Source organism: Lepisma saccharinum, chromosome 8 (assembly GCF_977018435.1).
Source record: "Lepisma saccharinum chromosome 8, izLepSacc3.1, whole genome shotgun sequence".
Taxonomy (NCBI): Eukaryota; Metazoa; Arthropoda; class Insecta; order Zygentoma; family Lepismatidae; genus Lepisma; species Lepisma saccharinum.
This window is the reverse complement of record NC_139236.1, coordinates 82,671,472-82,686,284: the sequence shown is the minus strand read 5'-3', so window position 1 is coordinate 82,686,284 and position 14,813 is coordinate 82,671,472. Positions and strand designations below refer to the sequence as shown.

General features: G+C 37.9%; 1 protein-coding gene across 1 annotated transcript in view; it reads left to right on the top strand.

The window, feature by feature from the left end:
- Nucleotides 1-14,813, top strand: part of LOC145991865 (uncharacterized) — a 207,070-nt gene that overhangs the window by 128,900 nt on the left and 63,357 nt on the right. Inside the window, exons 58-60 of the mRNA XM_083127903.1 lie at nucleotides 608-631; nucleotides 2,379-2,396; nucleotides 3,078-3,098. Of these exons, the coding sequence (XP_082984029.1) occupies nucleotides 608-631; nucleotides 2,379-2,396; nucleotides 3,078-3,098 (63 nt within the window). The remainder of the gene's footprint in view (nucleotides 1-607; nucleotides 632-2,378; nucleotides 2,397-3,077; nucleotides 3,099-14,813) is intronic.

The window sequence follows — 14,813 nt, the reverse complement described above, 5'->3', positions numbered from 1 at the left end:
TGAAGATTGTGGCTTAATATTCACCACAAAAGTTTAAATTACAAAAAAGGATTTATCTTGTCGAGTGTTACTTCAGAAAGAGGAATTGTGGAGAAGTGCGACAACATTTCGCAACAAAATTTTCTGGTGTTCCCATTCCACATATTAAACCTCGTAAAGCAGTATAGAGTAACAGGGTCAGTTCTGAATAAAAGTGGAAAGAAAAATGGGGAAATTTAAAAAATAAAGTATACAAAGACAGTCCGCACACCATCCGTGAGTTAAAAGAGAGTATTGTACGAGAAATCGGGAGAATTACATTAGACGAACTTGCACGTGTAAATGCCAATTTTCTTCGGAGATGCCAGGAATGTGTTGCAGCAGAGGGACATCATTTTCAACAGTTTCTGTAGTCAAGGTTAGTACACAATATTAAACTGTAATTTTAATAGCCGACTCTAGTGACTGTCGCGGACCCGTTCACCAGGAAAGACAAGCGCTGATGCTGGGACGCTTGCCGCCAAGTCTCGTAGCGAATGTCAGGGAATGCTCTGTACTTATCATATTTATGTGAATATTTAATTAAAAAATATTAAGAACTCAAAATGTCGAATTTATTCCTCAACAGTTTCAAATGCAATTTCAAATGCAGGTATGATCAGTAATTATATTGATTTTTTGTATTATTACTCCTAAAGGCAATAGACATCTTCTGAAAGTGTAATTCCAAATCAATTGCTTTGGACTGAACATGAAAAATTAGTTTATAACTTTAAGTTTATAGAAACACTATTTTTAAAGAAATATTAAATTATCATCTCTTGTAGCATTAAGAATTATCTCAAGATTCTTTAAGCTGAAAAATTTTGTTTCACAATGCTCTATTGTTGATACTATCATGCAATAAGTGTATTAATAACATAAACATAGGTTTACAAAAAAATATATTTTTTTAGTTGCCCAAGATTTTTGAACGAATTTATGGTATTTGGTTGTGTTGAATCCCAATCGAACAACAGTTTTGAAAAGTTTGCTCTAGTTCTTGAGAAACTTGATATCCCTCGATTTTAAGCTTATATCAATAAGAGCTGTAGGTGTTGACACAAAATAGGGTATGGCTTCTATTTTAGAATATAAAAATATTTCTCTAGTCCATCCATTGCACAGAATATATTTATTTAAAGTTCGTTTTTCTATATTTGTTATATTTCGATTTTTGAGGGGAATGAAATATACGTTCTTCATGCGCAGGCTGATGGATTGTGCTGCATTTGTGGTGAATATTCTGTGTACAAACAAAGAAAACAGTCACTGACTTTGTAAAGGAAGCATATCTTGCATATTGAAGTAGTTTGTTAAGTCTTGGATAAAGGTGGCAAGTAGTTCATTACATCTATACATCCTTTCATGGACTGAGTATTGAGAAACTTAAACGGGAATCTTTGGTGGGCCTCAAACTCTTAAACTCATTAAAGATTTAAATTTCTCAAATTTTAAGAATGATATTGAAGCTTCTAAGGGGAGGCCAAAGTTCATCCAGAACTGTAGTGCCGGATAAGTAAGTATTGAAGCTTCTACAGCTTCAGTTATGTCCGAGTTATCAAGAACTTCTTCGGCAATCACAAACACGAAAACTATGAAGAACTGGTGCAAAACCTGCTCACAAACTTCAAATATTTTGTAATTAATATGAGCATAAAGATAAATTTCCTCCAAATGCACTTTTGACAGTTTTCGAGATAATCTTGGTGATCTTAATGGAAAACAAAGGGATAGGTCCCACCAAGATATAAAGGAGATGATGGAGGAAATGTTTCAAAGCAGATGGGACAGATACAACATAGCAGATCAATGGTGGTGATTAGGAGGGGTGTGGAGGACACTTCCCACCCACTTTTTTGCCTCCGCACTATGGTCTCTTAATGATAAGCCATGGCTACTAAGGGAGACTAACCTGTCCTTACACCTGCCCCTTCCCCGCTTTGGTACCAAATTCTCGCTGGTGTGGCAGACTATTGCTGGGATCTTCAACATCATTGTTCCGACACCATACACACAAGAAAATCTCAGAAACAAACGTTTCTCTCATCATTCAGAGTGATTAACAATGAGATTTCATGCTTTTTATGCTCTTTAAAGGACATCCATTACTCAAAAACTAGAGCTCATTTAGAAAAACTGATATCATATTTGAAATCACAATAGCAAAGATACCCTAAAATAACTAATTTCATTGGCAATAAAAAGTGTGTTTACCAGTGTAATATTTAAAACCTGAAAGAATGATATTATTATTTATTATTTTACATTTTTCTATCCTTAATTTCACATCTATATCTAATTATATTATGTATGTACGATAGCCAACAAACATTAAAAAATAATATCTATATTTCTAGTTTCTTCAGCTCTTAAAGGTACGTTAACTAAAATATTAAAGGTTTATTTCTTTCAAAATAATAGTTACTTTAATATGAAGAAATTTGATTTTATAACGAGCAATCAATGTTGTTATTGCCTCTCAGAACGTTAAATGACGATAAAATATTTAATTTAAATTGGTTTCCATTCATTACTGACACGTAATGTTTGTTAAAAATATGAATGTTTCTTCAATTAAATTAATTAAAGGAAACTAATAGAAAATTCTACATCAATAATACATCATAATAACAAGATTGTGTGTTCATTTTTTAAAACTGTTGGGAGTTGGATTAAAATTATGGATACTCTATGTACATATTTGAACTTTACAACCAATATGTTGGAGTACATTTCTTAAGAATGCAATACCTAATACGTAAAAGGGAAAGTGTGTATTTGTGCTGTGTTTAATTTGAATCAAAATGCTAGAATAATTAACCTGCAATTTTATTTTTTCAATGAAAGCATACTGAAAGAGATTTTACAGGATAGATAACTCGCAGAATGTTAATAAAGAATCAATAAATATATTCAGGAATGAATGACGATATTTCAAGGAAGAATCATTAAAATCTTAATAGTATATTCCCACAGCATGGTCTTTTTATATAATTAAATATCCTTGATATTATCCTATTCCTTATATTTCTTTTTTACACATGGTAAAAAAACAGATGGTGGAATCACGAATGGAGGTAGGTTTTAAATTGTATTTTTCTATACAAGACAGCATTTTAAATGTGAAATATATTCATAAATTAAAACAGATTATTCATAATTGTTACAGTAAAATCGTTTGTTATTCAGTTGTAACTATGTTTAAAGTCTTCATTAGTTTGTCAGAAATATCACAGGGCAGCGGTTCTTGAACTTTCCCAGACCACGAACCCCCTTCCCAAGAATTAACTCACAGTTTAAAGCCTGGAATTTGCATCAAACAAATGAACGCACACATGTTATTTTTATTTGCATTTTATTGTAATGTTAATTGTAGCAATTACATTCAATTAATCAAAAGTATATAAAATACAATATTTTTATTAATAATGAACACTAACAAGCGATGACACAACACTACTTGTTAATCTTATTCTCTGTGAGAGGGATGATGCTGCATTTCAGTGACAAGTCATGATGGTAGAAACCTGAATCCTAAGTTCTGATTCCACATTTTCCAAATGATTTCTGTACTTGTTTTTAAGATAGATGAGAGCAGAGAATGGTTCTTCACATAAGTAGGTTGTTACGAAAGGTATTAATACTTTCATGTCCTTCTTTGATAGTCCAGGTAAATCATCCTGTAAGCAAGCCCAAAAGTTTGCAAGTCTCTTTTCTTTGAACTGCATTTTCCGAGCACCGTCCATTGTTACCTCCATGAGTTGGTTTTCCTCCGTTTCTGTATGTCCTTCTACTTCATGCACGCTAACTGTTAATGGATCCCTGATCCAATTTTTGCTTGCATCAGACACAGGAAAATATTCTCTGAACTACTACTGCAAGTGTTTCAAATGTTGTGCGAAGAGTTACTTGTCGTTCTCTGACAACTCTTCTTCCGTGGAACGAAGAAAATTTGAAAAGTGTGGAAAGGTCTTCTCATATTTTCCATTCAGTATACGCTGATGCCACAACTCCAACTTTTTGATCATTGTTTCGATCTTGTATTCAACTAAAAAGATGGTTACTTTTTCTCCTTAAAGAATTAAGTTCAGATTATTTAAATGGATGAATATATCTGATAAGTATGCTAACTTGACTAACCAGGAAAAATAATTCAAACAATCGCTGAGATGAAATTGCTTATCCAAGAGAAATATTCTTATTTCGTCTTCAATTCCCAGAATCGAGACCCAGCTAACTTCACAGTGAGGCAAAAGTTGATGATATTCACTGTCCATTTCTTTGCAGAGCTGCTCAAAAAGTCTTGAATTCAGTGACTTACTTTTTATGAAATCCGGGAACTTTTCTAAAGTTGGAAGCGGCCCCGGCACACACCCAGCGTCGAATAACATGGGTACCTGGGGAAACCTGGGGGGTAAAGGCGGTCAGGGGCGTGGTGCTGATCACATCACCCCCACTCACGACCGGATCAAGAAAGTGTGGGGCGTTACCCCCACACCCCCTATACGCCTTCATGCGTGGTGCTAAGCACAGGGGAATATTTTACCTTTACTTTACCTTTTACTTTTTATGAAATTGACAATTTTCACTGATTCATTTGTCTGTTGAAGCTCTTCTGGTATCTTCTTGGCCACTAGTGCATCCCTGTGTAAGCAGCAATGGAACCATGTTGCCGGCGGGGCGATTTCTTTAATTAGTGCTGCAAGTCCAGAAAGACTTCCCGACATTGCTCGTGCTCCATCTGTGCTAACTCAAATGCAATTCAACCAGTCCATATTACAATATATTATAAACGCGTTTAAGTTGTCAAATACTTCTTCAGCTGTAGTGTGCGTCAAATAGGAGATAAAGAGTAAGTCCTCGTAAACACTTTTGAGATGTTCATACCAGATGCGAAGCAATCCGAGCGAAACAATCAAGCATCCCCCCCCCCACCCAACACACACACAAGCCCCATCCCAGGCAGTTCTCAGCCAAAACATGCATGCTGTTGCTGTGGGCACTGGCGATGCTTAGTCATGTCTACGTTTTTGGCTTATCTACTTAAATTTCCATTACCTCAGTAAATAGTCACCGTAAATTTGTATAATTTTCATTCTCTCATAATTCATTCTTAGCATTAAAGAGTAAATGCTCTTGTCTTAGTATTTTTCCAAACCTTTGTGGAACACTGGAAGGGTTTCGCGGACCCTCTGAGAGGGACGAATGGACCCCCAGGGGTCCGCGGACCACAGTTGAAGAACCACTGTCACAGGGAATATCTAAACATTTGTAAATTATTTTGTTATAATTCAACGAATTCTGGTTATTATTGAACTGCATTACTTTCTGAAAAGTTTATTCGTTGTTTGAAGGTTTATTGATAATTATACAGGATGAGTCAAAAGTCTTTGGACACCCTTTTATATTGAAACCTGACAGGAAAATGTGAAATCTGGTAATGGGAGATAGGTAGTAGTAGAGGGGGGGAGGGGTGCAACTTGTAGGGTACATGGACACCATCTTGAACGCAGGTTTCGAAATTTCAAATGGGAGGGGGGCATGTAGCGTATCAAATTACACTAGCTTGAGCTCCGGAATTCAAAAGTGTAATTGTTTCTTTGATATCTTGTATCGCTTGCAAGTTATGACACTCAAAGTTTGAAAAGCCTCATTGTTACTGTCATTGTTTCAGGTGATATAAGATGCCTCTGACAAAGGAACAGAAGATAGAAATCATCCTAATATCCGGGGAACGCAGTTTCAGAGACATCACAGAGAACTACAACAGCCGGCACCCAGACAGACATCCAGTATCGCACAGCATGGCCACGTACGTTATCGGCAAATTCCGAGTAACTGGCAATGTGGAAGATCGGGCATGTAGTGGGCGACCAAAGACTGCCACCAATGAGGAGACGGCAATGACGGTTCTAGCATCGTTTGTGAAGAGACCCAAACGCAGTACTCGTAGTCTCTCACTGGAAAGTGGTATCAGCCAGTCCTCCATTGTCCAGATATTGCATACCAATCGCTGGCATCCTTATAAGCTGCACATGCAACATAAACTAAATGAGGATGACCCAGATCGACAGGTAGAGTTCTGCACGTGAGCTACGAACCAACACGAACTGGATCCCTCGTTTGCATGTGGCATACTGTTCAGCGACGAGGCCTATTTCTGTGTGAATGGGGAGGTCAATCAGCATAATTGTCGGTACTGGTGTGACAGTAATCCAAACTGGGTTCAACCGAGTAAGGAACATAGTCCTGCAAAGGCGATGGTGTTGTGTGGCATATGGGACACCCGCATCATTGGTCCATTTTTCAACGACACTACCTAAAGCTTCGGCTGGATGTTTCTCTCAACAGCTGAAAACTGCTTCTCCTTCTGTTGAAAAAATCTCCCAACATACGCTTCCAATTTTGATGATACTCTGCAAGGCTTTTCTAGAAGGATACATGAAGTGATGTAGATTGTTAGAAATCAATTTGGGGTTCTAGTTTGGCATACAAAAAATAGTAAAGGAGAATTAATGGGATCTGAAAAGCAGCTTTAAATGGGGCATTTGAAGAGCTTTAAAATTTTATACCGCTTAGGTTCAATATTGTGGATCTTAGTGTCGTGAATTTATATAGATAATTCCAAGCGTTTGCACAATATTTTCAACAGAAATTACGTAATTTTATACAAGTATTTAGTTCTCACGCCTTCTGAAAGTTCGAGGATTTCCTGCTTGTAGCCCTGCTGTCGTTTTTCAACACACAACCCTCCTCGTGTGGTTCTCGCATCTGCAGGAAGTGCCCCTTGCAGCACAGTGGAGGGGGGGGTTTCACCTGCCAGTTTGTAAGCTTATCTTTTTTGCCATCTGGGTTTGTGTTGTTCAGGCAGAGACCTTTATGAAATCAGGGAACTTCAGTGGCTCCTTTCAATAAACAAGGCAGACAGTTTTGGAAGTCGAAGCAGTGAATCGTCAAGATAATTAGTCAAACAAATTACGCCAGTTTACGAGTCTGATCCGATGGAAGAAGGCAAGTTACGTTGTTCAATTATTCTGTGATTAAAACTCTTCGCTCTTGTTTCTATATATTTACTTTAAGCACAATAATGGTAATAAATATACTCAGTAATCGAATTGAATAAAATGTAGAAAAGAAGGGACAGATATTCCTATTTTGTCATTTTATTTTCTTTACTTCATATAGTTATAAATACTTCGAAAGTCCAGAGCTCACAGAATCTTTTCAGGCAGGAAGGTTTCAAACATTTGTACCGACTTATATTAATTTATTGAAACTCATTAAATAATAAAATATTCTTTTCGTTGTATAAAACGTTCTCGAAGACAATCAATGCATGTGTACCCCCCCCCCACACACACACACCACCTTCTAGTAATGCGTTCATCCCAGCATAAATATTTCCTGCCGTATTAAGACAGCAATTCTTTCAAGTAGGCACGTGGTGTGGAGCAGGGAAATTATTCTATAATTCTTTGCACCCCATGAATTCAAAACAACATTTAGTATAAAAATCAGCAATTTAAACTGACGTATTAACGTGACGTGTAACATGGAACTGTCCCCTTACTCAATCTCTGGCGCTGCGTCATTGGTTCTCAGTTTTAGTGTGTCTCGCTGGCCAATAATAAGTGAGGGTCGAGCACAGTGCTTTCACACAGAACATAAAATTCGCTTTGTATGGGCAATTGTTCTTGTGGATTCTTTTTTAGATTAATAGAGAAGATTTCACTCCTTGTTTTAATGTTAACAACTGCACAAGCACTTCCGACAAGCAGAAGCGTTGCAGGAACATTTTCTTTGGGAGGCACAAGATTAACAATTTGGGGGCATGGAAAATTCAATTTTAGAACAGCACACATGAATTTCCTGTTTCTTACTGGAATATTTAAAATTAATATTTCTTAATTTTTGAGGATTTTTGATAATTTTAAAAACAGATAATTCCGAAATATATGAAGATCTTGGGGGCCGTTCTGAATTCATTAGGGATTTAATGGAAATTGTGAACAAATATAATTCTACATCAAGGACGTATTAGGGGGGGTGCAAGCGGTATGGGACCCCCCCCCCCCCCGAAAGACTTATAAAGTACTAAAATTAAGTAATGAAAAATACAGCGTGATCCGTTTGGGTATGGATAAAATAAAATGGATGTGAAATTTTTTTGGTCAAATGTAATTACCTGAAATATTGTATACAAAAGACTTAAAGGTGGAAGTTTTTATTTTTATACACTACTAACAGTTTGGTACAGTTTTCAGTTTTCTACATGGCCTCCATTGCGAACTCTGCCCAACTCATAACAGTGATTTAATTTATTCCACGTCTGGTGTAACATCTCTGGGGTGATTCTTTCGAAAGCCTGTAAGGGGGTGTACAATGTTCAAGTTGTTGTCTTGTTGGAGTTGGGGAAGAAGAAACAACTGCAACATGTCTAAGTAAGGAAAATGACGTATTGTGTTCTCAGAAAAGAAAAAAAAATGGTCCATACACTTTATTGCGACTCACTGCACACCACAACGTTAACAATAACGAATCAGTTCAAACGTCATTGTTGTCAACACACAACAGCAAAACTCCCATGTTTCACACATGAAAACAACAACACGAAAATTTCTTCTGAACTTTTTAGAAGGCAAGGATTATATTGGGATCATACAGCTTTGAATGGCATTACAAAGAAGATTGATGTACACTACTACTGAAAATAATATGCATAAAATATTAATCAGAAACTAACTTTTCCAACTATAGGGTTTTTCAATAGTAACGCTCGAAGTTTGGCAACTGCGCATGACCAAGCCGAGACTGACTCAGCCGTTACATTTAGTAGGCATGCTCAGTTAGTCTTGACAATTCACCATGGAACGCTGCACAATTCAACAACGCGTGGAAATTGTTAAAATTTATTATCAAAATCAGTGCTCTGTTCGCCAAACGTTCAGTGCACTGCATCCAATTTATGGTCTCCACGATCATCCTGCAGAGTCAACAATTCGCCATCTAATGAAGAAGTTCAAAGCAACTGGGTCAGTGGTAGACCAAAAACCACCTGTGGGTCAACGAAGTGCAAGATCCATTGAAAATATTGCAGCAGTCTGGGACAGTGTGCGTGAGAACCCAAGACAGTCCATTCCGCGTCGTGCGCAAGAACTTGGCACTTCTCCGACGTCAACTAGGCAAATTATGCATAGTGACGTGGGTATTCACCCATATAAGGTGCAATTAACTCAAGAATTAAAGCCCAACGACCATAGACAGCGCTAGCTGACTGAGCTCTAGAGCAGTTGGAAGCTGTTCCTGCTTTTGGGCAAAAAATCATGTTTAGTGATGAGGCCCATTTCTGGTTGAATGGCTTCATGAACAATCAGAATTGCTGGATTTGGAACGACAAAAACCCACGGGAGATTCATCAGGTTCCACTGCATTCCGACAAAGTCACTGTTTGGTGTGCATTTTATGCCGGGGGAAACATCATTCCATATTTTTTTGAAAATGCAGGAGTCGCACTCACTGTCAACGGTGATCGATATAGGGCGATGTTAACAATTTTTTTTTTGGCCTAGATTGGATGGGCTAATCTGACAAACATGTGGTTTCAACAGGATGGCGCAACCTGCAATATTGCACTGACTTTGTTGCATGAGGAGTTTGAAGGCTCCATTATATCGTGAAGTGGCGACATCAGCTGTCCTCCCAGATCCTGTGATTTAACGACAATAGATTTATTTTTGTGAGGCTACGTGAAATCTAAGGTCTATGCCGACAAACCACAGACGATTGCCACCCTCAAGGCCAACATAACTCGCGTCATTGGTGAAATTGAGCAAAAATGTGATCGAACATTGGATCTTCAGGATTCAAATCACCCAGCGGAGCCGCGGCATCCAGACTGATATAATTTTTAAAACATAATGTCATTGAATTGGCTTCAAAGTAAAGGTAAAAGCATGGTGATATCACTTACACAATTTGTTTTATGTCATTTCAAAGTTCAAGCGCTCTTAATGAAAAACCCTATACATGTAATAGCATTTTTTTGTTATTTGATAAATATTCAGTTATTCGTCTATTTGACATTAATTTCATTGCCAGGGCACTTGCTTTTATGTAAATTATTCCGATCTTAACTACAGGTAATCTACGTAATGAATAGGCACTGTTATATTCTCATACAGTATTTTTACCTAATCGTGTAATAATAATATATTATTAATTTATGTATTATAATTAGTATTAATTTGATTTAATTTAATTATTTTAAATTAAACATTAGGTAAAACTTCGATAGCGTCCCAACACCTCTCACTTGTTTATTTAGTAATTTTTAACATTCGTACTTACCTATTCTGCATTGCAAAAGATTCTTCAAGGTGGTATTTTGCTTTTTTCATGAAAAAAAGTTCAATTTTTGACATAAAGAGTAATTATTAAACCACTGACGTTAGCCCCACAAACCATTAATGTTAGCCCCAAAAAACATCCACGGGTAGCCCCAAAATCCATTGACGTTAGCCCCAAAAATTAACGATAGCCCCACAAACCATCATGGGGACAAGGTTAGGTTAGGCCTGTTAGGTTAGGTTCCATTAGCACTCATTTCATTCAATTTAGCACATACGGACAACATCGGTTTTTCTCGATGAAAGAAAATACCAACAAGAACTTCTAAATGCCACAGAACCTCATTTTGGTAAATAGTTTCTTGTGTAAAAATGAAGAAATCCGTTGGGACGCTATCGAAGTTTTACCAAACATTATTAATATTTGTAGTTTCAATTTAGTGAAATAACTTGACACTTTTTCGATGTTAACAATGTTGGTAATAATATTCTCTTGAATTCCTTATACATGTATCAACTTTTAATTTTAAAGAAATGTGTATCCCAATTTAGCCTTTACTGTAATAGAAGGCCATTGTAAACAAGTTTTCCTGGGGGGTTGAGGAATTTTGCCACTGACCTCGTGGCAGTCCAATTCCAGCCCTGTTAACCGATATTCGAACTTCACTTAACAATCGGAAAGCTGGTGAAATCCTGTTGGTAATTTTCGTAATGAAGTAAGCAACCGTTGGTAACATTGAAAATTATTCTCATGTCCAAGAAAAAAATCGCTGGTGAACTTCAGAGTACTTCCCTTCTAGACAGCACATTTGTAGATTGCAAGACTCAAACTTTTTGGGGAGGAGGGAAGAAAGGAGACCTCCTGACAACTGACTGTGTTCACTGTTCCGTTATGGTGATGCATAATCGAACCTGAGTCTCCCACGTGACAGGCACACTACCGACTAGACCAACATGGCTCCCTACATTACAAGGTACCGTCAAATTTACAAAACACCCCCTCTAATAAAGCACAAAAAATTAGGCTTTCCATAACCATTTCTTATATACCGCAACATAAAAACAAAGATATACCATGTGAGGCACCTAAAAGTACCACCTGAAATAGCGAAGAACCCAGAAACAGTAGCGATGTGAGGTTTGCGGGAAACAATAATATCAAATGGGGCTCGTAAATCGGAGGTATGGGGTGGGTCGAAAAATATCGACAAATGGGGCATCTGGAGCAAAGTCATATTTTTTTAAATGGAACGATATACAATAACATGCATAATATAAAAGAGCACACTCAGAGACAGGCACGTATCCAGAGGGGGGGCTTATGGGGCTCGAGCCCCCCCCGAAAGTTTTAGGTTTACACTAGATAAAATTAGTTTTTTTTGTTTCTTGTGGTGTGAAATAAAATAATGTGACAATATTTTAAGGAGAGAAATAATTACCGAGGCAAGACGGAGAATGTTCCGTAACCCTGTTATTGATAATAGCACGTATCCAAGATGGGGCACAGGGGGCTCGACCCTCTCCCCAGGAAATTTTTCAGTTAACGTTAGATAAAATTAGATTTTTGGCTCCTTGAATAATGTGAAAATAATTTAAGGAGAGAAATAATTATCGAGGCAAGACGGAGAATGTTTTATACCCCTGTTATTGTCAATAGCACGTATCCAAGGTGGGGATAAGGTGGCTCGAGCCGCCCCCACTAAGAAAATTTTTAAATTTACACTAGATAAAATTAGATTTTTGGCGTCTTGAATAATGTGAAGATAATAAATTTATAAATCTGAGAGAAATAATTATCGAGATAAGACGGAGAGTATTCTATAACCCTATTATTGTCAATAGCACGTATCCAAGGTGGGAATCAGGAGACTCGAGCCCCCATTCAGGAAATTTTTCTGTTGACACTAGATAAAAATAGAATTTTGGCTTCTGGAATAACGTGATGATAATTTGGGAGAAATAATTATCGAGACAAGACGGATAATGCTCTATAACCCTGTTATTGTTAATAGCACGTATCCAAGGTAGGGTTGAGGTGGCTCGAGCCCCCTCCCCCTAGGATTTTTTTTATATTTTACACTAGATAAAATTAGGTTTTTGGCTTTTTTTAATAATGTGACGATGATTTAAGGAGATAGACAATTATCGAGACAAGACGGAGAATGTTCTATAACCCTGTTGTTGATAATATTGCACGTAAACTTTTCTTGCGCTTTCGGTCTTGTCGCAGCGGACTTGAGCACTATGTAGAGACTTGTCAGCATTTGGAAGCTGCACAACAAAGGTAGCGCCACACGTAGGGCGATTCGTTGTAATTTCTAATCTCTGGAAGGCGGGAGAGGGTACGTTCTTGAATGAGAGAAGGAGTCAACTACTGGCAATATTAACGAATGGTTTTATCTGCGGAACGTTCTAGAATATAATGAGGATATAAATACGCGGATTCAATTTTTCGGTTGATCTGTACAAAGAATCGGTTAATGAGATTTCAGAGGTAAGTGTGACAATTCATACAGTCGATTAGTGATCAGTCAGCATCCTCTGGTTGCTTTATAAGATATAGTGATTCGAAAATGAAGACATTGACGACAGTAGAACTTCTGGGGCCTCAGTGTAGTGCTAGTTCGGGTCGAGGGCCGAAGAGATCAATGCCCCCTCTCTCCCTCTCCCTCTCTCTCGTGAATATTTCAGCAGTACCGGTTATTTGAATGGTTTATTAAAAGAGAAATAAGCTGCATAGATCAACTGAAAATCAAAGTTCTGAGTGATGATTTAGTTTTGCCAGAACTAAATTTCATATATGCATTCCGAGAATTTCATGGTATAAAAAATACTTTTGTTTAAGCCTACTGGGTTTGAAACACATTGAAACACTTAACTACCATAAAGAGACAGCCGAAAATTTTATGAATGTCGAGAAGAGCGAGCAAGAAGAAGTTGCATATACAGACATTTTAGGCGGAAATTGCAGGCTCTACCAGAACCCGAATCAGGGCTCTACCAACTGAGCCACCTAGCCATCCATCATTGACTTCAACCGATTTTTCGTTAAAATGTCTACATAGTAATGTCCTGTGTATATCAAATCGTAAGGTGTTGCCTGTATAGTGAACAAGCACAGAAAATATAGGAGAGAGAAGAAAACTGAGGAGCATTCTCACCGGTTGAGGAGAAATTTTTTCTTCTGTGGTCAACAAGAGCTACTACTTCGAGGTGACAATGACAGTAGTATAATAAGGGAGATTTCACACCGTGTCGCCTGAGGATTTTACAATTCGAAATTAGGTTTGTGCGGCCTTTTGTGTCGCTACGGTGTGAAACGTTGCTGTTGATTGGTCCATTCCAATCGACATGTATCGCGTGTCCCTTTGGTCTGAAACCTTCCTAAGTCTTGAAAATCCAAGTCACAATGATGGAAAATTAGGGCCTTGTTAAGGTTAGGTGTGAAGGCAGGCAGACGACAGCACCCTAAAGGATCATATCCAAACCTGCAGGAAGAACGCATCTTACTTTAATCTCCAATACGGAATGATAAAACTTCTGGTGAGTTGATTTTAAAAAATGTGTCCGAGATAAAGAGTGGCGTGCCCAGGATTTTCGGAATGGAGAGGGGTTACGCATACCTACTATTTTTGGTGGTCAGTCCTGATTTTGTCATTTTTTTCCTGTCTTTGACGTTCTTCTTTTTTTTAAAAAAAAAAAAAAAAAAGAATACTGGGTCAAATGGGGTTATGACCTTACCAACTCTCCCTTGGGCACGTCACTGGAGATAAATGAGTAAGCATTTGATCATACTGGGAGACGAAACATTAGATGTGTTGGGAACGGAACTGTGCATTAATTGTTTCGTGATCCAGCCGTATTCGAGAAAATGTCCTTGGCTTCGTGCCGATATATGACAAGACAGCGGAAGCTGCGACAGGCATTTTTGAACACTTGTGAGTGCTAAGGCCTGAATCTGAACAATTTGGTGGGTTTCGACTTTTATAAGAGCTGCAAACATGGGAGGACAAGACACTTTAGTGGTGTTCAGGCTCGAATCAGAGAGAAATATTCGCGAGCTGTCTGCAGCCAGTTCGCGGTCCACAATTTGAATCTCGCGTTGTCGAGTGGATTGTCCATCCCGTGCATGTGTAACAGCTTCGTAAAAACACTCAAAGACACCATAGATGTTTTTATGTCTGATGAGATGAAATGGACAAACACACATACTGAGATGGTTCTGGCACACAATGTTAATGGATGGAAACAGAGGAGTCGAGTGGTAAAAAATGTTCCGATTTCACGTTCTGACTAAAATGTCAGCCTTACAGTGGCGACGATTTAAGGGATAGTTGCTCCCCATTTTTTCCCCTCAACATTATGGCCTCTTAATGTTAAGCCTTGTCTACCAAGAGAAAGTAAACTTTCTTTGCACCGCCCTCCGCCCCCCCCCCCCCCCCCCCG